The 13,763-nt window shown below is 44.3% G+C and overlaps 1 protein-coding gene across 1 annotated transcript; it reads left to right on the top strand.

Annotated features, from left to right (window-relative positions):
• Positions 1-7,514: 7,514 nt before the first annotated feature.
• Positions 7,515-8,109, top strand: LOC139818481 (uncharacterized). Its single transcript, XM_071787242.1, has one exon. The coding sequence runs from the start codon at positions 7,515-7,517 to the stop codon at positions 8,088-8,090; it is 576 nt and encodes a 191-aa protein (XP_071643343.1). The 3' UTR covers positions 8,091-8,109.
• Positions 8,110-13,763: the final 5,654 nt, after the last annotated feature.

The raw sequence follows: 13,763 nt of genomic DNA, 5'->3' as shown, positions 1-13,763 counted from the left end.
AATTTTCGGAGCCCCGGGGCGGCGGCAGCGAGAGCCCTCGTTGCGAGGCCGAGCGCGCTCGACCCCGCGTAACCGTGCCTTCGGGGTTAGTTTTGAGGGAATGCGGGGACACTTGAGAGCCCTCAGTCGAGGCTCGGAGCACCGGACCTCGTTTGGCGTGTTCCCTGGGAGTCGGGATAGGTTTCGTCCGGAAGTAGCGGAGCTTTAGACGAAGTGTCTCTTTCTCTCGCCGGAGCGGCGGTTTATATATCCGCCCGGCGCGGCGGATTCGCTAGGAGCGCCGATCGTCGCGCTGCGGTGGGGCGGCGCGGCGCCGCGCTCGTCCTCGGGGCGGCTCGGCTGCCGTCGTCGCTCGTCGGGAGGCACCGGTGCCGCGCTTGGCCCGCGCACACGGTGCGTTTTAAATCACGCTTAAAATGTGGGCGCACCGCGTCTTCGCCCGACTGGTCGTCGGTCGGGCGGCATCCGGCGGTCGTTAGCCGGGAACGATGCTTAGCGCACGGGGTGCATCGTTACAACATTAATACGATATATTTTAAAACGCTCGAAAATTTACTGCTACTTTTTGAATTAAAGTTTTCTCTTTTTGTATTGTAATACTTGTTTGATTTAAATAAAACTTTGGGAAAAGTACCTATGTCATAAAAAAGATATTTTGTGATAACTTTCCATTGTTTCTTTTGCTATATAAATACATAAACGGAACGCATTGTCAACTTGTCCTTTGTGCCAACGAGCCCCGGTCTCCCCTATATAATATTTGCTTAAATGATAGAAATATTTAAAAACAATAAATAAATATAATGACAAGTATTTCAACCACATTTTGACGCCTGCTACGAACGACAACCGCCGCACCTGCGGCGAGGAAAGTGCGTCGCCGGCAACCGATAAGAGAGCCGGCCGTAATAATTCGAACATTGCGCACGACCGTAATCCACCTCTAAAAGAAAACCGATCGCAGCAGAAACGGCGAAGAGCCTTCTGCGATGCGCCCTTTTACGAGCCGTCCTCCAGCCCTTTATGTCTCCGCTGTTACGTCGCGAAATTCAATATCGGGGGGCCGCCTCTGCAGTCGACGGCGATTCCATCCGGGAAAAAGACAGCGTAGTCGAAGCAATTATGTAAATCCACTCGTAAGATCAAGATACATTTCAATCCCGTTGTTTCCTTTCTCTCTCTTTTTCCCTCTCCCCTCCCCTTTCTCTTCTCGTCGCTGCGGTGCGTCTCTAAAAGCAAACCTCGGAAAACGTTCAGCCATGCGCATAATATAAAGACGTTGTGTTACGACCGTTTCGTTTTCTCTTTCCGTAGCCGACTCTATACGCCCCACCCCTCGATGCCCCTCTTCACCACCGTGTCGTCATCCTGATTTTCCGGCATCCTCTCCTTGTATTCCTCCAGCACTGTAAATTGCATGGAACTCGCGTATCCACCATTTCGGGGCGTGGGGACGAGTAACGACGCGGCGGTATTCCTTTTTTTCCTTTTATCTTTGTCGTCGCGGAAGAGTTCGTTCCGCGGCCTCGAATGGAAAACGCACGTCGATGCGCGTTGGACTCCGCGGATTGCTTCCCCATCGCGTGCATTACGATCGCGCAAGGTTCACCACTTCTCTTACCTTCCCTCTTCCGTTTCTGCCTACGGCTTTTTTACGACTTTAGCAACGACGAAGCTGCTGTCAGTTCCCTGGGGGGGTCGATGGGAATTACGGGAGAGAGAGAACCGCGCGAGTCGCGAAATTGCGACGGCAATTTTATTTTCCGCCTACGTCGATCTTCGAACCGTTCCAATTCTTGGAAGTGTCAGTTGTGAATGCACTGCACATCCAGGGATGTTACTTAGCGGATATGCCATATGTCCAAGAGTATTATATGGTATTGGTATATCGAGGATATATTTTATTTAAGGTAGAATTAAAGAATTATATATATAGAATTGGGAAGAGAGAGAGTGTGTGTATGTGTATCGAGCCATTTTCATCGCTGTTGGCATTGTCGGAGCAACCGGTCCGACTTTAACGCATCTCGGACTATATAAGGGAGTGTTTCTATAAATTTATAAAAGCATCACGCGAATTTCTGTTTCCCGGGTTTCTCCAGTTACGACGTGCATCATCTCCTCCTCTCTCGAGGTATGACACGCGTATGAGCTGCGCGGAGTATCATTTTACAACTCGGCGTTTCAATCTCGGCCGGTTATTAGCGACCGGTTGCCTCCGTTATACAATAAACGCGAGAGCGAACGTGCGCGCGCTCGGTAACGTTACAGTCTCGTTACAGTTGTAATGATATAATAAGTATCTCGAAGCGGGCGCTAATAACGCAAAGGCGAAGGCATTCCAGTAGGAAGAGTGAGGGAATTCTAGGCCGGGGATCTCAGGGGGGGTGAGGGGAGGGGGAAAGGACTCGCGGCCGCGGGGTCTGCCGGGCGGGGGGGGGGACCTCTAGTGCCGCCGTCCTCTGAGGAGGTGCGGCGGGGGGGGGGGTCTGCGTTCCCACCATATGGTGGGGAGGTGGGGGGTGGTCTGCGTTCCTAGCATAGGGTTGGGGGGAGGGGGGAGGGGGGGTAGATCAGGCGAGCGCGTCGGGACATGTTCGATAAACAAATGCAGCCTCGCGTCGATGTTCGGCCGATAGTATTTATAAACAGATATCATTTCACACTTATCAAATGCGAACGAGCGCCTATGGCAGGCGGCTATAATTTACGACCTGCGACTAGCGTGACACCGCGGTCCTTTTCACTTTTCTTCGTAGGAAGTGCCGCTTATCGGTGTTTCGCGGCGCCATTCGGCTATGGCGTCGCGCGTTACAAAGGCGAGCGCCGATGACATGCAGCTAGATTTTATAAACACTAGACGGCATAAGCGCGGCAACGCGACTCAATTTCTATGGGTATCGACGAACGTCGATGACAGAATTTATAAACGAATATCATCTCGCACTGCGGATGGCCAAGCATCGATGGTCGCGCGACGTAGGTACTCGACCAAAATTTTATGCGACTTAACCGTCGCGGTCTCTTCTCTTTATTTTTCTGTATAGGAAGAGTCGCTTATCGGTGTTTCACGGCGCCATTCGGCTATGGCGTCGCGCGTTACAAAGGCGAGCGCCGATGACAGGCTGCTAGATTTTATAAACACTAGACGGGATAAGCGCGGCAACGCGACTCAATTTCTATGGGTATCGACAAACGTCGATGACAGAATTTATAAACAAATATCATCTCGCACTGCGGATGCGAGCATCGATGGTCGCGCGACGTACGTACTCGACCAAAAATTTTATGACTTAACCGTCGCGGGTTACAAAGACGAGCGCCGATGACAGGCTGCTAGATTTTATAAACACTAGACAGCAATGCGACTCAATTTCTATGGGTGATATTGTTTCTCTGCAGTGTATGCACACCATGCACTAAAACAGAAGAAACGATACGCGATGCTCTAGTTGGAACGAGAGGAAAAGGCAATAAAAAAAGTATATAAGAAAGAATGAAGCGAGTCAAAATCGCAGTCTGTGATTTGAAAGTCTACGCGTCGGTACATCGATTGGAAAAAAGTATAGCGAGATGACAATAATTCAGATATGGATCGCGAGTTAACGGACGACAGCGACTATTTTAGTGACGAAGACGACAATCATGAAGAAGTCATCGATAGAATAGTGCTGCGTTGGGAAATCGTCGAACTAAATCTACGTGTGAGACACTGTGTAATTTATTTTTATTATTCAACGGGTGGTGCACTTGCACTATGTGCTCCATGCATGGTTACTTTATGGGACCTTAATTTCGGCATGTACGCTCGCCTAAAACACTTCGTTGAGAGACGCGGAACGACGCATGGCCGATATTGTTCAAGATGTCGCGAATCATTGTATATGATATTTCCACGTAATATGTGCCCGATTTGTACACGATAAAAAAACATTATTGCGGCTTTTAAAACAATAATTTCGAGGCAGTGATGGATGTAAATTCATCCGACGAAGATCGTCCTTTGTCACCGGACAGCGATTACAACAGCGAAGAAGACGATAACCGTAGAGAAGTTATGAAAAAAATAGTGTCGCGTCCCGAATTTTTAGCGCTGGATGGACGTACGAAGTGTTGCGCAATTTATTTTTATTTTGAATATGGTTCAGATAACCTGTGTTATTCGTGCATGATCGCTTCACCAGACACTGGTGAGCACATACGTGAACGTCGAGAGCATGTAACCGAGCCGTACGACGTAATGACCATTCAATTTTGCACAGATTGTCGTAATACTCCATTGTTTCAAATATATCCATGCAACATGTGCCCGATTTGCATGAAGTAATAAAAAACATTATCGCGAGTGGGACATTACGTGCGCAACATGGTGTGGATAATTGAAGAGAAATCTGTGGAGCCTCCAAAATCTTGGGATGATATACAAATGGAATGTATTACAACAGATATCATCAATGGTTTGCGTGAAGAAGATCAAGGAGTGAAATTGAGGGATGTGCGACGAATATCGCCCGTACAGTTTCTTCGCGATCGCGAACTCGATATACGCGGAACCGGTCAACGCTTCGCTAGACAAAGAGTCGTTATCGATACCTCTTCTCCATATGACTGGGATTCTAACGTGAGAAAAAAAGTATATCGACGGCTGCGGGACGAGTGCGTTAGCGAGGAAGAATCACGTGTAGCTCGCTGTACTGACGTTGTGCCTATTGTTGATTATCGCTATTGGGCGTCTAAATTTTGTGAACAGCTCTATGATTGTGAAGCAACATACATTAAGATTCATACAGGTATTGGGAAATACGTCGAATTGGTGGTGATGAACAATTCGATACGTTTGTATATGTACCCTTACCATCTCAATAATCCTAATCATCTATCGATGCTTCAAAAAACCTATGAACGTGACCGTGATGATAGTAATAATTGGGAGCATAATGTCCCTTACTTCTTGCCTCATTTTTTTATGTCTGACCACTATCGCATTCAAAGTGACAAACGATATTGTTCAGCGTGCGATCGAATCACGTGCAAGTGCTCCATCGAAGAATGTGACGTTATTTAAAAAAGACAATATTAAAAAACAAAAACATGGAACATCTCGATAAAACGGAACGCGACCTGGTGGAAGGATCCAACCAAATCGCTACCTTGGGCGAATATCTTGCATGGGAACAGCGATGCGAGAAGTTTATTGAGCAGCTCGAAGAAGACTGTCGTTCCAAACGTCCGTGGCTCTCAGACGGCTCTCAGACTGTCGGAAACAGATCATTTTTAGTGGCAAGAATCGCGCTACTCGATGGTGCGAAGACTCTATTACAGAGACGGTTCATACATATCGGTGGTGGTGGTGGTGAGCACGCGGCGGGCAGTAGTAGTAGTAGTAGCGGTAACGAAAACGCGGAAAGACTCGTGTGGCGAGAGATTGATGCCGCGTTCGAATGGCGTGTATTGACCGGTGCAGTGATAAATATCAATTACATCGAACCGCGAAAATTTCTCGAAGATGCCGAAGTCATCGTGCTCGATCGTGTGCAAAACGTCATGCAAACACACGCAAGTGTAAAGATAAACACCGTGTTCAACGGCGAGTTTGTGACGGGTGACAAACGTGACAATAAAAGTTTCAGCACGAGTAACTTTGAACTCTTTCGTTCGTCCGAACGGTCCGATCTGCGCGAGTGGTACAAGCTACACGTTATCGAGCCCACATTAGCGAAACTCTAGGATTTCCAGGAACGCGATAGCGGATGGGCGTTGTCGCGTATACTCAATTTGACAGTGAACGTGAACAAGTACAATCCTTTGCGCGCGGGATGTTACATCAATTTACCGGAAAAAATTAAATTGAAAAAAGCTGTGATCAACGTGCATTCTATGGACAATGCGTGCTTCGCGTGGTCAGTGGTCGCCGCGCTGTATCCTGTCAAGGATCATACATATCGGGAATCCTCGTACCCTGATTACAAAAATATATTAAATTTACAAGACATTAAGTTTCCAATGACTTTAAAACAGATTAAAAATTTTGAAAATCACAACAATATATCCATCAATGTGTATACCATCGAGGGAGAGAAAACGCCGACCGTTCTCCCGATACGGCTCACCGATCTGAGGAGAGAAAAGCACGTAAATCTGCTGTACGTGCAGGATCCGCGAGACGACGTGGGACATTTCGCGTGGATAAAAAATCTATCCCGCCTTGTGAGCTCGCAATTGAGCATGCATCATGGTCGGAAATACTTTTGCGATCGGTGAGTACCTATACTCCTTTTAATAAAATTATAAAATATTGTATTGTTATATAAAAATTTACAAAATTGTGTTTTTCTTTTTGCAGATGTTTACATTATTTTCATTCGAGCGAGAAATTGGAAGCCCACGGTGTAGACTGCCGAGAGATAAACAACTGTGCCATCCGTCTACCGAGCGAGGACAACAAGTGGCTGAGTTTCAAGAATCACAGCAGGAAGGAACGACTTCCATATGTCGTGTACGCCGACCTGGAATGTACCCTCGAGAAGACGGATGCGGATTCGACAACGTCCACGTTCAAGTCTCAACATCATCGGGTATTTAGTATAGGATATTACGTGCGGTGCTCGTACGACGACTCGTTATCCGCGTATCGATTTCGTCGCGATAAGGATTGCGTCGCGTGGTTCGCCGAGGAACTAAGACGTTTAGCACACGACGTAAAGAACATCTTGTCCGATAATATACCTATGGTGGATTTCACGCGAGACGAGTGGAAAAAGTTTAACAGCGCAACGCACTGTCACGTGTGTGAAAAACCGTTCGAGCCAGACGACGTGCGAGTACGCGATCACTGTCACTTGACCGGCAATTATCGAGGTCCCGCGCATTCTAATTGTAACTTAAATTATAAAAATTCTCACTTCATTCCCATAGTATTTCATAATTTATCGGGTTATGATTCTCATTTTATTATAAAAGAAATTGCCACCGCGTACGAAGGACATGTAGACTTACTCCCAATCACGAAGGAAAAATACATTTCGTTTACGAAGAACGTTAAAAGCACTGAAGATAAAGATAACCAAAATTGCATCAAATTAAGATTCATCGACTCGTACAAATTTCTTAGCACGAGTCTCGAAAAATTAGCATCCTTCCTCGATAAGGATAAGTTAAAAATTATACGTTCAAAATTTTCCGCATTATCCGACCAAGATTTCGAATTATTGACGCGAAAAGGTGTCTTTCCGTACGAGTACATTGACTGCGTCGAAAAGTTGGAGGATACGTGTTTACCATCGCGCGACTCGTTTTACAGTTCATTGATGAACAACGCGGTTTTCGGGAAAACGATGGAGAACGTTCTAAATCACGTTGATGTAAAATTATTATCAAAGTGGAAAGGTAGATACGGCGCGGAGGCACTGATCTCGAAATCAAATTTTCACAGCAGGAGCGTTTTTTCGGAAAATCTGATAGCCGTTGAACTGCGAAAACTCGAGGTTAAATTTGACAAACCTATTTACGTCGACATGTGCATTCTCGACATATCGAAAGTCTGTTTGTACGAATTTCATCACGAGTACATGTCTCCCCTGTATCGCGACAAGTGTAGAATTATGTACACCGATACGGACAGTCTGATATATCACGTAGAATGCGAGGATGTGTACAAGAACATGAAACGTGATATCGCTAAATTCGACACGAGCGATTACGCGATCAACAACGCGTACGGTATCCCACTCGCCAATAAAAAAATTCCGGGCTTGATGAAAGATGAAAACAACGGTGCGATTATGACCGAATTCGTCGGACTCAGGGCTAAGATGTATGCCTTGCGAGTGGACGGTAAGAAAGACTGTAAAAAAACGAAAGGTGTTAAGAGCAACGTCGTAGCCAGGTCGATAACGTTCGACGATTACACGAGGTGTCTGCGAGACGAAATTGAAATGAAGCGACGGCAGGCTTGCATAAGGTCCGAAAAACACGAGGTGTACACCGTGTCCGAAACAAAAATCGCTCTGAGTCCGTACGACGACAAGCGATACATTATACCTAATTCGACCGATACGTTACCGTGGGGACATTATCAAATACCTTTGTAACGTGTGTATAAAATGTATAACGTATGTATTGTATAACGTATGTATTGTATAACGTATGTATAGTATAACGTATGTATAGTATAGTATAACGTATGAATTATATGTAGTAACATATTGTGAGTATTATATTACAGTATTGGAAAGAATATTAATTAATAAATAAATATATTGCACACATATGTGTATTTCAAACAATAAATAGGTTGCCGGCCAATAACGAGCAATGTTAGACGTTAAAATTCAAAATTTATTAATGTAACATTACAAATGGTACGTTTCGGCAACACTGTGCCTTCCTCAGCCAATTTTAACAATTAATTGAAATGCCACGAATCATGTGTCAAGAGTAACAAATTTCCACATCAAAATTAACATACAGATAACATTGAGATCTAAATTATTACATACTGATGAAGTCCTTAAAGTATTGACAAGAAAGCGACTTTCTTATGCAAGTGATCAATTATTCTGTGTAAATCAAATATCTCGATATTCAGAGTATTGCCTTTGAACTTATCCAGTGAGCTATCTAATTTTTTCTTAGATCTTGAGTGGAAAAGACTGATTTTGTTCTTAAAATTATTATTTAAATGTGACGGTATTAGATTATTAAGTTTACATAGTTTAAGAAATTGTAGTTTGGATGTGGATTTTATAACTCTATAATTCGTGTCGATCCATTGTTTTACTAGTGTGGAAGAGTGTCTTCCAAAATAATAATGTAAACGATGACTTCTAAAGTCCCCCATTGTAGGCCTGGGTATAAATATAATTAAAGGTCAAGCTCGTGTGTGTCAAATAATAAATAGGTTGCCGGCCAATAACGAGCAATGTTAGACGTTAAAATTCAAAATTTATTAATGTAACATTACAAATGGTACGTTTCGGCAACACTGTGCCTTCCTCAGCCAATTTTAACAATTAATTGAAATGCCACGAATCATGTGTCAAGAGTAACAAATTTCCACATCAAAATTAACATACAGATAACATTGAGATCTAAATTATTACATACTGATGAAGTCCTTAAAGTATTGACAAGAAAGCGACTTTCTTATGCAAGTGATCAATTATTCTGACCTTTAATTATATTTATACCCAGGCCTACAATGGGGGACTTTAGAAGTCATCGTTTACATTATTATTTTGGAAGACACTCTTCCACACTAGTAAAACAATGGATCGACACGAATTATAGAGTTATAAAATCCACATCCAAACTACAATTTCTTAAACTATGTAAACTTAATAATCTAATACCGTCACATTTAAATAATAATTTTAAGAACAAAATCAGTCTTTTCCACTCAAGATCTAAGAAAAAATTAGATAGCTCACTGGATAAGTTCAAAGGCAATACTCTGAATATCGAGATATTTGATTTACACAGAATAATTGATCACTTGCATAAGAAAGTCGCTTTCTTGTCAATACTTTAAGGACTTCATCAGTATGTAATAATTTAGATCTCAATGTATCTGTATGTTAATTTTGATGTGGAAATTTGTTACTCTTGACACATGATTCGTGGCATTTCAATTAATTGTTAAAATTGGCTGAGGAAGGCACAGTGTTGCCGAAACGTACCATTTGTAATGTTACATTAATAAATTTGAATTTTAACGTCTAACATTGCTCGTTATTGGCCGGCAACCTATTTATTATTTGACACACACACGAGCTTGACCTTTAATTATATTTATACCCAGGCCTACAATGGGGGACTTTAGAAGTCATCGTTTACATTATTATTTTGGAAGACACTCTTCCACACTAGTAAAACAATGGATCGACACGAATTATAGAGTTATAAAATCCACATCCAAACTACAATTTCTTAAACTATGTAAACTTAATAATCTAATACCGTCACATTTAAATAATAATTTTAAGAACAAAATCAGTCTTTTCCACTCAAGATCTAAGAAAAAATTAGATAGCTCACTGGATAAGTTCAAAGGCAATACTCTGAATATCGAGATATTTGATTTACACAGAATAATTGATCACTTGCATAAGAAAGTCGCTTTCTTGTCAATACTTTAAGGACTTCATCAGTATGTAATAATTTAGATCTCAATGTTATCTGTATGTTAATTTTGATGTGGAAATTTGTTACTCTTGACACATGATTCGTGGCATTTCAATTAATTGTTAAAATTGGCTGAGGAAGGCACAGTGTTGCCGAAACGTACCATTTGTAATGTTACATTAATAAATTTTGAATTTTAACGTCTAACATTGCTCGTTATTGGCCGGCAACCTATTTATTATTTGACACACACGAGCTTGACCTTTAATTGTATTTCAAACATTTACATGTATTACATATTGCATATTTTTATGTTATAAATAAAAAAAAGTTTGCACAAAATTAAATAACATTATCCTTGGATATCCATGAGTTGTGCGATCCATCGAATCCCAGCCATTTAACGTAAACCTCGTCGCCCCTCCTGCGCAGTACTTTCTCCACGAGATACACGTCCGGATAAGTCGCGCGATGCAACTCGTGTTCGTAGAACCCTCCAGAGACGGATTTTCCACGATAGTCCTCGAGTAGATAGGTTACGGGATTGGTACGCTGCACTTTAACGATCTTAAACACCTCGGTGGTCCAATTCGGCGTGTAACCCTTCTCGAAAATCGTCTTATATTTGCTGACGCGTACCGAGTCGCCCGCTTTGAATTTTGCCGGACCAGCGATTTTTATCGCGCTGTATACGGTAGCCAAGAGTTTTTCGGCGATCGCGGGGGTAACGTCGACGGGTCGTATGCCGATGCTTCGATGCTTGCGCGCGTTGTAATCCGATACGAGTCGCGGCAAGGCGTCGACCCACTTGTAATTTCCATTGAGCGTAAACATCTTCCACATGTCGTTCTTGAGCGTGCGATTGAATCGTTCGACGACCGATGCCTTCAATACCGAATATGTGGAATAATGATTGATGCCATGTTTCTTCACGAGACGTTGCACGTCGGCGTTGTAAAATTCCTTCCCCATATCGGTTTGTAGGTTACTAGGGCACCTCCCGCTGTGTCGAATGATCTCTGCGACAGCGTTAGCTGTTTCGCTTCCGCCTTTACCCTTGAGTGGCGCGGCCCACGCGTGCTTGCTCAACACATCGATGACGGTAAGTATGTAGTGGTAGCCTCCGTTGAAACGTGAGTACGGACGCATCTCGACGATGTCAGCCTGCCACAGGTCATCGTACCCCCGCACTATGACGTGTCTTCGGGGAAAATTTCTTCTCGCCGGAGCGTGCAGTTCCTCGACGAGTCGTTGCTTCTCGATATTTTTACGTCCGTCGGATTTTAGCGATGTCATGTTTTTTTTTGTTGTCGTTTATAACTTCTCGTTAGCCGTTTGTCAGCCGTTTAATTCCATTCGTCGTCGTCGTCGACGTTCTCTAGCCGTTTGTAGCCTTTCCTGTCTCCGCGTAGTTCGCAGCTGTTTCTAAATCGCTCGTAATCGTTTTTAAGCTGTTTTTGAACCGTTCGACAACCGTCCGATAACCGTTCTCGAACCGTTGAACAACCGTCCGACAACCGTTTTCGAATCGTTCGTTGCTGTTCCTCGCCGTCGTTAATCAACCGTTGCTTCTCTTCACTCGTCGCCTTTCGATAATCGTTTCTGCTGTACCGTTTGTCCATTGTTGTTGTTGTTGTTGTTGTTGTTGTTGTTGTTGTTGTTGTTGTTGGTTGTCGCGTCTGATTTAACGATATTCGCACGTCGAAGCTTGTTTATCGCAGTCCGTAACGCTTGCAAATCCTTCTCGAACGCAGTCAGCTTCTCGTCTGATTCTTTTCGTTGATTGCTCAACATTTTAAAGAATTGATCAACGTACAGTTTGTTAACCGCGTCACCGTCAGTCTCAGGTTGCGCTACGCGACAAATCTTGCGCGACTTTGCGTCAAAGTCCGTGGCAGCGCGGCACAGAGCGTTATTGCGCACGAAATTTCTCATTAATCCGCTCCACCGATGGTACGAAATGGCATTCGTCGCGTCTCCGCTGTGTTCGAACAATCCAAATTTGTTGATCGGCATTTCGACGCTGATTGAACGGATCGTCGTCGCATGGTTTAATTTATAATAAGCCCGGCTTCGCGAAGTTCCTCGATGATCGACATGATCTCGTTGTCGTGGGCATTGTTGCCGGCGTGGTGCGAAGCGTCGAGCAATCGCAGACGATCCACCAGCTCGTTGGGGTCGTCCCAATGCACGTAGTCAATCTTATTGTCGGTTAGCGTCATCGCGCGAGGCATGGACCCCTTTCCGGATTTTTTCTTCTTGGATTCGGTCGACATCAACGGTGCGATTACCTGTGTATACTTGTATCCCACGTTGCCCTTTAGTCGCTTGTTAGGATCGTGTTGGAATTTATGAGCACTCGTTGCCAACAGTATGCTCTTGTACTTTTGCATATCGTCTTCCGTGTAGATATCGTAATCGGGTACTCTCTTGAAGATCAACTCGTAAATACCGGGTGTGCCGGCGTATCGTACGCCGTCGATATAAATGTTATCCGCTTTGTCCACGTCAAAACGTTTATTACCGAGCATCAATTCATTATTGCCGAGATAAACGCCGTACGCTATGTCCATCGTTGGATAGGCGCTCAAAACCTCTGCGATGTAAATTCGGCTCATTGGACCCAAGTGATCTTCCAACGATTCTATAAACCATTGTCGACCCTCCGACGTTTTCAACCGTTTATGAACGGTTTTCCTGATCGAGTCGTCCGTGGTTTCGAAAACATTCGCGGTTTCAAGAAATTCGGGACTTGTACGTTGCATGGTTTGCGTCGGTGTAGAGGTTATCGGTGTAGAGGTTATCGGTAGTACTGTCGATTGATTAGATTTACGCGGTGTCAATGAAAGATCCGACCAGGAATCTAATCGTTTCTTCTTTCTCTTCGGTGTAGCATCCTCCTCCTCCTCCTGCCCGCGCTGTTGAACGGATAGCGGTTCGATTTTCGCGTCAGCGTCGCTCTCCGTCGGCTCCTCTTTTTTCACCGCGATCAAGCTCGAGTTGTCAACGATCTTTTTCAACGGCCCGATGAGAGGTTTAAAGTGCGTGTCCAACTCAATGTCCTTCTCGATCTTACCGGTCTTCAAAGCGCGAAGTTTTTTGCGAATCGAATCACTCGTCTTCGCAATCTCTTTTACGACCTTCTCGCGTTCGCTAATATTCTCGCTCCCGTCGATCGCGGCCATCGCGGAAAAAAGCAGAGTGTCGATCTCTCTCTCTGTAACGCTAACGTTTCACTTCCGACGAGGTATCGGCAACGACTGATCGCTTCTGCGGTATCGCGAACACGTTAAATCCTTTTCTGTATCGACCGTTCGAAAGCGCGCTGTCCTTGTCTATCACTACGAATCCGTACTTTTGTTGTCAACAATCGTGGCACAACAAACAAAATTCGTCGTACGGCATGTCGGTATTTACGTGATCGTTGTAGACGTGTTTCAAATTGGTACCATCCTGTTTGAACAGGATCAGCAGATTTGCGTTGTCGCGTATTAGATGTTTAGGTATTCTCGCGTACGTCTGACAGAGATAGAAGGAGTCGACGCTCGAGTGCCTGCCCATTGAGAAATACTCTCTCACCGCGTCTTGCTTATCGCACGCCACGTCATCGAAGACGAAGATCGAGTTTGGACGCGCGTCGC

Source organism: Temnothorax longispinosus, chromosome 8, assembly GCF_030848805.1.
Source record: "Temnothorax longispinosus isolate EJ_2023e chromosome 8, Tlon_JGU_v1, whole genome shotgun sequence".
In the NCBI taxonomy this organism is placed as follows: domain Eukaryota; kingdom Metazoa; phylum Arthropoda; class Insecta; order Hymenoptera; family Formicidae; genus Temnothorax; species Temnothorax longispinosus.
This window is presented reverse-complemented; position numbering and strand designations above follow the sequence as displayed.